This window comes from Hevea brasiliensis, chromosome 4 (assembly GCF_030052815.1).
Source record: "Hevea brasiliensis isolate MT/VB/25A 57/8 chromosome 4, ASM3005281v1, whole genome shotgun sequence".
Lineage (NCBI taxonomy): Eukaryota > Viridiplantae > Streptophyta > Magnoliopsida > Malpighiales > Euphorbiaceae > Hevea > Hevea brasiliensis.
Window position 1 is genome coordinate 100742793 of NC_079496.1, and position 10562 is coordinate 100753354.

The window sequence follows — 10562 nt, forward strand, 5'->3', positions numbered from 1 at the left end:
AAAGCCACTGCCAAAAAACAAATTTAACAAGAAAGCCACAGAGGACTCAAAGTCAGTAGGAAGTTCTAAATATCCATTTTTTAACCCATTATATTTTTTTATAAAATATAAATATTTTAATACCTTATACTAATTAATTTCTTTTTTGTTAAATAAAATTCCTTAATTGACCTATTTTTCAATTTATTACACTTTTTTTTATTAAGAGTTTACTTAACATTTTGTAACAAAAAAGTGTATTTAACATTATTATTAAAAAAATATTTTCTTAAATATATTAATTAAAAATATTAAAAATTAAATTTAATGTTTTTTAAATCAATAAATTTTTTTATAATTAATTTATTTATAAAAAATATTATTTTATAAAATTTTATTAAACCACTTTAATTTTTTATAATAAAACAATTTTACTTTATTTTAAATAAAAAACTTGAAATACACCCATTTTTTTTTTCAACTCCACTTCAATCTGGAAAGGTCTAACTTCCCTTCAAAACTCAGAGGCAAGCCTGCAACCGTAGGATTCGACATCGTTTTATTGCCTTAATTGTATTACTAAAATTTTGTTCTGCGTTGAAGATTATTTTGGGATGCGCCTTCTTCCATCTGTCCCAAATTCAAATTCTTGAATCGTTAATGGAATCGCGAGGGCAGGGCAGATTCGATGAGTTTACTTCCACTGAACCCTCAATTGAAGATCAGAAAGAGGAGGAATTTTACAATGCGAGATCCTCAATGGAGGAATTGAGTGCCAATTTGGATAAACAGGTGAGCAACATCTATTTTGTCATTTTTGTAATTGTAATTAGGGTTTATTATTGTTATTCGATGATGATCTTTGATTCCTAACTGTGTTAAGATGTGTAGAATGAGAGAAAGACGAATCTTTTGACTGATTTGCAACATTTACGCCAACGAATCGAGGAGAAAGGAGTTGCAAATGGCGGAGTGCAGAAATTGCTTCCTCTTTTGTACTCACTGAAGGTTCTGCAATGCTAAACAATATTCAATGACTTGAATCGTTTGAGTTTTAATTCAAAGTTTTTAACTTTAACTGATATCTTGTTCGTGGATTAAAGGCTCTGGAAAGGCAAGAATCTGTTTTGCAATCTATTTACGATGACAAGCGCTCTCAGTTGCAAGCTGAGGTTAATGAATTGGAGGATAAGATAGCGGCTGCTTGGGATATCGAGACTCTTTCTAAGGATCTCGATCGTGTATTGTCAGATTCACTGGAGAAACTTAACTCTGCAAAGAAGGTGAGATGGGATATCGCAAGTTATCAATATAATTCAACAACTATTATCAAAAGCTTAAATGAACTTCTTTTTTTTTTTTTTTTTTTTTCTCAAAATTCGCTTTTGGCACATGAAAATCAAATTGTAAAAATTTATTTCTATTGCCAAAGAGCATTCCTGCTGACATTTTATCTCAAAGTTAGTATTAGCAAAGACAATAAACGTGCTCTTAGGCTCTTCATATTGCTGGGTATCGTGCGAAGAAGCCTAAATTTGTGTTACTAGTTTCGTAATTATGTTTTTCATTTTGATTTATGTAGTTCTTTGTAGATGAAAAGTGTGAATACTTCTGTGGTAGGAACAAGCAGCACAACTAAGAGCAATACTGTCAGTGAAGCGGCAGATTGATGACATTCCAACCGAGTCAGAACTCGTTCAGTATGCTGCTTCATTTCTTCGCGTTACATTTTCACTTTGCTTTTTGGGTTTGATTGCAACTTAACTCGTTATCAATCTACTATACTGAGATGTTTTGAATTCTTCAAATAATGCACTTGTCAAAATATCAGAGAATGTTTTTTTATTTTTTATTTTCACATGAGAATTATCATCTTTTACATGTTAATTGTCAAGAATCAAGTCTGTCTAATTGAATTCTCATGGTAAAGAGTAAGTACTTTGGTTTTACTTTGGAATTTTCCAGAACTAGGAGTTTATGTTATTTTTGAATTTATGCCACTTGACTGGTCAAAATTATGTCATATTATCACGGAGCTATTTATGTCTGACCACTTTTTTGCATATAAGCAGTGAAATACAGCCCTAACAACCTCCCTCCCCTTTCTACTTTCAAGATTCATGAATATCCATGTCTAGATTAAATTCCTGGAAACACTGTCCTTTCACATTGTCTTCATGCATATTGTTTATGATCTCCCTTTTGTCTTAGTAATGCAGTGAAGTCACTAAGTTCTACTGGCCACTTTGTCTCGTAACTTCTTATTTTCACCTCAATTCATGCCACTTTAGGTTGTCACAATTTTTTCATATCTTATTGACTTCGGATCTTCTCATCCAGGTGCTTAGCTTTGTTTTAGAAGTGGCATCTTTTAAATGATTCATCATGATCATACTTTATAGAATTAGCTCCATTTCAATCTCTTATTCGTAAAAAATAATTGACCAAGAATAACATAATCATGGCGCTACATTTCTGTATTTGCATACTTGCTATCAAATTTAACTGTGTAAGTGTGATACTGATCTGAAGCTTTATTTTCAGGTATGAACGCCGTTTTTCAGAGCTGAATGCTTATATCCAGGTTTTATATGCCATGTGTGGTTTATTGGCTTCATGTTCGTAGTTTTTCCTTAAGCTATCTTTGCTTGGGCTCTTTAGTGACAAGAACTTGTATTCTTACTTCATTAATGTGCAGGAAAAACATCGTCAAACCCGCAAATATTATGCAACCTATAATGCTCTTTTGGAGATTAAAGAACTGATGCTAAAGGAAACTTCCTTGTTGAATTCGATAAGTTCACAGGTATGGCTCAAATTAAGAATCTTCTTCAACTTTTTGTAACATTCTCTTTTTACTAGTGAAGTTTTGCATGCACCATCTGGTGATCCTTTGTTAATTTCCTTGTCCTTTTTCTTTTCTTTCTCTGGTTTTCTGGTGAATACCTCTAATTTAGGTTTTCCTGGCTAATTTGTCGCTGATTTGGTTGGTAACTGGAATGACATAATTTCTTGTAGTATGATGTCAAAATAACATAAAATGTTGTCTGTAACTTCCTGTAAAATCGCACTTCTAGCGTTCATTCTGTAAAGGCCTGCATCCTGATTACCCGTCTCTCTTTGAGACAATGGAGCTTAACATTAGCTGGTTTGAAAAACTTCATTCGTATGCTAAATCGGTGTATGCATGACAGTCCATGACAAATTAATTCTCACTGATGATGACTTGCTTTGCCAATTAATTTTTACAGTTTCAGGATGCCATTACAAGTACTGATGGTCGCATGAAGCTTATTGGTTCCATGGAAGGGATTGTAAAGAGCAGCCAGCGGGTAATTGACAAATTGTGATCTTCTCTCATAAATGAAACTTGGAGAAATATTAACATGAGTAGTGTACATTCTACTTTGAAAATATCTCCGAGGTAGTATGTTCATATTGCTAACCCTGGCAGTTCACATCTGCATATCTTTTGGGATGAACATGTTTTAAATTGTTTGAATGGGGTAACTGCTGCTGAATGTATCATACAGAAGCTACAAAAGGTGCAAGTAGGGCTTCAGGAAGAGCAGAAGGCTTGCGATGCTCTTAAGAAGAGGTATGCTGCAGCAATGGCAGAGCAAAGGCGCTGCTATTCTCTGTTAAAAGATTTTCAGGTAATCCTTTCCATTATCCCATACCAGATAAATAGTATTACTCCAACAAAAGCATAGCTTAGGATTTAGAAAAACATTTGAAGACAAAGTGCTTTATAAAACTAGAAACCACCGATATGGATCCTTAGGGGCTGTTATAGCTTAGCAGGAATTCTACTATATGTCTATATCACTTTGGTTATATTTGAAAACCTTAGACTTGGTGTTTGCATCTGAAGAAAAACTAGAAATATGGTTCTTAAACCATATACATGGATAAACTCAAGTCCAATCATATTTGCATCACTAGTCTTAGGGTCACATGTAATTAGTGTGAATCAATCCATATAACCATAGTCTAAATATGTACCTTAATTGCAAAATCAATTGCTCCTTAACTTGTTAAAGAATGAGAGTGTTGAAGGCCAACAATATCAAATGCTCATCTTTGTTACTGTTACTTTCTTTTCACTTTAAAAACAAAGTTTGTTTTCTATTTTTCTAAAACAAAGGATGGTAACCAACTTCACATATGGCTTTTCCTTTATATATATATATATATATATATATATATATATATATATATATACACTTTCCAATTTTGTATAACTACCTTACAGTTATGCATTTTGTCTTTTTTCCTGCTAATATATATTTTTATATTATTTTCTTTCATTCGCATAAAATAAAAGCTTATGGGTCCAGGTGGACCCACATGGGTGACCGGGACCCAAATTCTGTCAACATGATATGCAGAGTGTTGTTCAGTGTTATACTTGTTTTCATTGCAACCGGGATTCATGAATATTGTTGCATAAGTTAATTGTCTGTGACGAATCATGTTGGTTGTGCAGAAATGCATTGGATTTTTTTTTTTTTTCATTTAATTAGAGATCACTATAAGAAATCATGTATATACGTGTAGCAAAGAGTAGAAATTGATGACTTCAGTTTCTCATTTTAATAAATTTGGTTTGCACTTCAGAAGTAAAATGTAAGAACTGACCTCGTTTCCTTTTGGAGAGGGCATGATGGACATTGCGAGTAGAAGTGGAAATTTCCGTGGGACATTAAATTTGAATTATATGCATAGGCAATTCTCTTAGTTGCAACTCTCCTTGATTTGTGTTAATAGATCTCTCAATTTCTAGGAGGAATGCACAAAGAATGACAGACTTCAGAGCCGAAGTTGTCTAAAACAACACGGTTGCCTTGTGTGAAGACTATTTATTTATGCATCGCTAATGCAATTAATCCTGCATAGCAGACCTGTTAAATTGGGGATTGGCAATGGAAATTTTGTTTGACTCAACATTTTCCGCTGCTTTTGTTTTTGGCCTTTGTAACTTCTGTTTTCATTTGTAAAATTGTCTGGACTTGTTAAAAAAACTTGTTTAGATTGTTAAATCGTAAAGGAAACTAGCTTGATCTAGTGATTTTTCATCTTTCATATAATTGATTAATTATTATTATTTTAAGAAACTAACCAATATACAGCATTCAATGACAAATTTTTCTTGCAGAAGTAAACTGTAATTTCTCTTTTACCCATGTTGGTGCATAGTATCTCCAAGAAATGCTTACCATTTGTCTGAACCCACTTGCAAGGAGGAACCCCTTAGTCTATTACGATCAAAACTAGCACTAAGAAAATCAACATCTGACTCTGTGCTAAACGCTAACAACCGTAGAAGAGTAGTGCATATTTTACTATGGGGTTAGGGGACTAAAAGAACCTAAAAAATTCCTCTGCACTAAAATTTAAATAATTATTTTCTTGTTGATAAAATTAATTGAGGCTAATTTCACCTCGACAGTCATTTTATAGGACTACGATTGTTGAAGTCACATCTGAAGAATTTATGTTGAATACTCAATTGATGTGGAATTTAACACCCTTCCTCACATTTAAGACTAAACATTTAGTGTATGAAGTTTGTAGGATTGAATATATATGTGTGTGTGTGAGTCACATCTGAAGAATTTATGTTGAATACTCAATTGATGTGGAATTTAACACCCTTCCTCAAATTTAAGACTAAACATTTAGTGTATGAAGTTTGTAGGATTGAATATGTGTGTGTATGTGTATGAGTCACATCTGAAGAATTTATGTTGAATACTCAATTGATGTGGAATTTAACACCCTTCCTCGCATTTAAGACTAAAACTCGGATATCATATTGATAAAATGAATCGAATTAACTATGTTTTCAAAGTTGTTTTGTGGGGCTAGGATTAGTAAATCATATATAAAACATTTTTGTTTAGTGCCCAACCAATATGGGTCTTAACATTTAATCATATATTTCTAGTGTTGACCATGTTATCAGTAGTGCCAAGGATTTCAAAGATTCTTGAAGACAGTCCAGGCTAAAAGTGGACATGTTTCACCAAAGAGTTAATTCGTTGATTGGTTGGAAGCCACAGGCAGGAGATTTTTTTTCAAACGCAATACAGATGGCTCTCAAAGATCTGCTACTGGTGAAGCTTCCGCAAGAGATTTGATTAGAGATTCGAATAGCTAGTGGTGCAAAATTTTAGTTGTTAATCTTGGGCAATGCTTTGTTCTAGCAATTGAGTTGTGGGGTATTTTGGAAAGTGTGAAATTACATAGGGGGATGAATCTTCGGAAGTTGTTGCTCAAGAGTGAATAGAATTGCTATTGCTATTCTTTAAGGTCAGTATGAGTGTCCGCTAATGTTGCATTCTCTGGGGATTTCAATGAAGATGGAAGTTGCTGATGATTGGGATATTCAATTTATTCATGTATACGGAGGAGCGAACTTCTTAGCTGATTGGATGGCCAGTTTTGCTTCGGGCCTTTCTATCGGTGCTTATCACTTTGATAGGTCACCGGATGGGATTCTTGCTTGGTTAGCTCATGATCTTTGTGGTGTTGGTCAAATTTAATATGTTTCAAATATAAAAATTTTAAAAATAATTAAATAATTCTTAAATTTATTATTTAATAAAATTTAGAGATGTGATTTTTAAAAAACATATTTCAATCTCATTATCAGCTATATATATTCTAAATTTAAATGTATCCTAAATTTAATTATATATAATTCAAATTCATTTCAATAAGATTAATAGACCAAATATTTAAAAGTATCAAATTCATTATCATCTTTAATTATATTAAATCAATTAATAATTTTTTAAATATATAATATTTTATTAATTAAAATTATAAAAAAATTTAACATATTAGGTTCATTTTAAATTCAGGTTAGCTAGTCTTCTCAATGCACGCAAGTTAAAACTTAAAATGTTAAGGGAAAAGAACATTACATAAAGAGCTTATGAGTGAGACTAGCATATAAGGTAACCACCCTAATAAATGAGTGAGCGGTTATATTAATTTATCTTCAAATTCAAGTTAAAATTCAATCAAACTTGTTTGATAATAACTATTTATAAGAAAAAAATAATTTGACAAAACTTAGAGAAATCCTCCTGTAAAGAATAAGTAACATCAACAACACATTTTAAGTCTATCTCTATATTCACACAATTAACATGATAATTGCTCAACCAAAGAAGAGTGCTACCGATATCACTTATGTTGTGTGTTAATTATTTATTAATTATATACAAATAACTTCAATTATTTTGCACATATTTGATAGAATGAATACTCTTAACATAGGCAAGTATTTTTCACTTACTAATTAATTTAGTATTTTTCACTTATTAATTAATTAGCTAGCTATTAACAGGAAAGACACTAAGTATTTATACAAAACGAATATTATAAATAATTTATATTTAATTAATAAATAATTATTAAATTATTCATCTTTAATATTTATTTATTTATTTCAATGGCATTTGGAGATGTCAAGAAAAAAAGGCTTCAATTTCATCGTCAGCTCTTCCATTAAGTCATAATTAATGGTGGCTTGTCATTTAAACTTATCATTAATTCTTAAACTTATCATTAATTCCTCTATCCTTACATGCACGTTGCATATTTTTACCTATAACAAGGCTGTTATATTAAATAAATGAATAAGTGTCATTACTGATATTATTATTATTATTATTATTATCATTTATTATTAATTAAATTTAAATTATTTAATATTTATTTTGTTAATTTAGTACAATACTATTAGTGTAGGCAAGTCATATTTCACTTATTAATTAGATGGGGTTTATTAAGAAATTCGATTCAAGAATTAGCTAGCTATTAATAAAAAAGACTTATAGATATTAAATGTTTACACCAAATGAATAAATGCGTGTTATATATTTTAAATATTTTATATTTAGTTAATAATAATTATTAAGCTCATTTTAACCAAAAAAAAAAAAACCTTATTTACCTGTGATAGTTATTTATTTATTGGTAAATATAAGTTTAGGGGTGAAAAGGTATTCTACAGTGGCAAACCTAAAAGAGTAAATGAGGGATGATTTGACCCTTTTTTTTTATAATTTCTTTATATATATATACCTTTTATAAATTTAATTACTGATTCCTCATTTTGATAAAATCTAAAATTAATTAAAATAAAACAAACATGTTATCATTTAAAAGTTTATTTATTTTTAAAATTTTATCATAACTTTTTCAATAATGAACTTTTAGTTATTCATATATAGAGATATGTATTTAATTGCATTAAAAATGATGCATTTTTTTAATAGTTTTTAAAGTATTAAATTTCTTTGAGTCTAATTATAATATATTAATATTATATTAAAAATTTTTTAATGATATTTTATTATTTATTTTTATATGTTGACCTTGAAAAAAAAAGTTTCTACATCTTTCACTGATATCCAAGGGCCAAAGAGAGTCTACAGAACACTAGGAATTTACAGTAATGTTTACGTATTGCTTGCCAATGAGAAACTCTAATAGCAGTGAGTTAGATTCGAACTTGGGATGAGGCGCACGAAGAACTAAATCTTTAACCGCAAGCCCATCCTTTGTGTGAGATATATATTTGTCATTTTAAAAATAAAATATAAAAAATTGAGAAAATTATTAATTATTAACAAATAATATTATTTTATATTTTAAATATTTAAAAATATAGAGAATTGGAAAAACTATTAATTATTAACAAAAAAAAAAAAGCTTCTTAATTCCTTTACAACATTTTCTAATTGCCACTTCCTAAATCACCCATCAGAGCCATATCCAATGTTTCCAAGCTCCTCTATCTCGCCACATCTCCCATAACCTTTTAACGAGCCAAAATTAATGTTTGCGATTACTTTAGAATTATAGATGTAGTCAATCCTAATGTTTCCACATTCAAGGTTGGAGACCGCATTGGTTACTTCACTAAATTCATTACCGCTTTGAATTATTGGAAGTGTTACTTGGTTCTTGGCGCCATTGACCGTGTTAATCTTGCTGCTATACAAAGCAAACTCACTAATTCTGTGGGATATAAATTCCAGAGAGTACAAGCCAAAGCAAACACATATACTTTTTTTTTGACATTTTTTATTTGATTGAATTATATTACAAACTTGAGTTGGAAGAAAATGTGGTTCTTATTCAATCAATCCAGCTACGATAGAGAAAGGAAAAAAGAAAAATCAGGAAAACAATAACTACTAGCTAACTGAAGTCAACCAATATATATTTTTGTAATTGCCAAACTTATTAAAACTAGCTAGCTAGCTAAAATTGAAAACTAGTTGCTGATATTAGGTAACTAAAATGGAAAACTAGCAAGCTAAAATAAATAACTTTGTCAATCCTGAACAATAACTTTTCAATCCTTCGTATCTTTCTCTACTTGTACTTTCCCTTAAGTTGAACATATATGTTGCCAATGTTCAACTTGCTCAAACAACAACTAATTGTGTAGGATGAAGACCTTTGTGAATATGTCAGCACTTGTTCTTTAGTGTTCAAATACTCAGGCTTTATTTCTTCATGTTGAACCTTCTCTCTAATGAAATGGCAATCTATTTCAATGTGTTTAGTCCTTTCATGCAACACAAGGTTCTTAGAGATATGAATTGTAAATGCATTATCAAATTATAAAAGTACTAGCTTTGAGAAACTTGCATTAAAGTCCTTCAATGAAGACAACTACTAAAATATCTCAGCTATACTAGTTGCCATAACCTTATATTTTGCTTTAGTTGAGCTTCTTCACAATGTAAATTGTTTCTTTAACATCTAACTTATCAAAGATTAAGGAAAACATAAACCCAGTCAAAGATTTCCTTATTTCTTAACATCGATGCCAATCACAATCAGAAAAAAACAATTAATTAAACTTCGATCGGAATGAAAAATCAACCCTTATTAGTGAGTTTTTGAGGTGTTTAAGAACATTATAAGTAGCAAATAAACGCACCTCCGATGGTTTATCCATGAATTGTGACAAGACATGCACTCCATAAGCTATATTTTTATTAGAGTAACATACATCAGTTTTCCCACCAATTGTGTGTAAATAGTAGGATCCTCAAGTAATTTTTCTTTTGTATGCAAAAACTTCACATTAACCTCCATTGCAACTGAACTAGGCTTAGAATTATGAATTCCATATTCTTCCTACATTTCCAACACAAATTTCCTCTGAGATATAATAATGCCTTTGCTAGACCTAGCAATCTCTAACCCCAAAAATTACTAAGGATGCCCTAAGTCTTTGAGTTTGAAATATGAACTCAATTTACACTTCAACTGATCAATCAAACATTTATTACTACTGCCAATGATAATGTCATCTACATATACAAGCAAAGCAATGTAATCGTTCCTTAAATGTTTGGTAAATAGTGAATAATCTAATTTTAATTGAGAAAACCCTTCATTTAGTAAACTTTTAGTAAACTTGATGTTACACTATCTTGAGTCCTATTTTAGACCAAATAGAGATTTTTGGAGTTTATAAACATACTCCTCCTTGAGCTCATAACCCAAAGAAATATCCATATAAACCTTTTATGTCAAATCACCAT

General features: G+C 30.5%; 1 protein-coding gene across 3 annotated transcripts; it reads left to right on the plus strand.

Moving 5' to 3' along the window:
* Window positions 1-449: 449 nt before the first annotated feature.
* Window positions 450-6423, plus strand: LOC110657415 (uncharacterized). Of its 3 annotated transcripts, none has more exons than XM_058145746.1 (9): window positions 450-771; window positions 871-987; window positions 1083-1262; window positions 1600-1679; window positions 2524-2563; window positions 2678-2785; window positions 3231-3311; window positions 3513-3635; window positions 5930-6423. In XM_058145746.1, the coding sequence occupies exons 1-9, from the start codon at window positions 640-642 to the stop codon at window positions 5933-5935; spliced, it is 867 nt and encodes a 288-aa protein (XP_058001729.1). In that variant the 5' UTR covers window positions 450-639; the 3' UTR covers window positions 5936-6423. The 3 variants fall into 3 exon arrangements, with proteins under 3 accessions (XP_058001729.1, XP_021670300.2, XP_021670299.2); XM_021814608.2 differs by lacking the exon at window positions 5930-6423 and adding an exon at window positions 4600-5057; XM_021814607.2 differs by lacking the exon at window positions 5930-6423 and adding an exon at window positions 4766-5057 and having other exon boundaries at window positions 451-771.
* Window positions 6424-10562: the final 4139 nt, after the last annotated feature.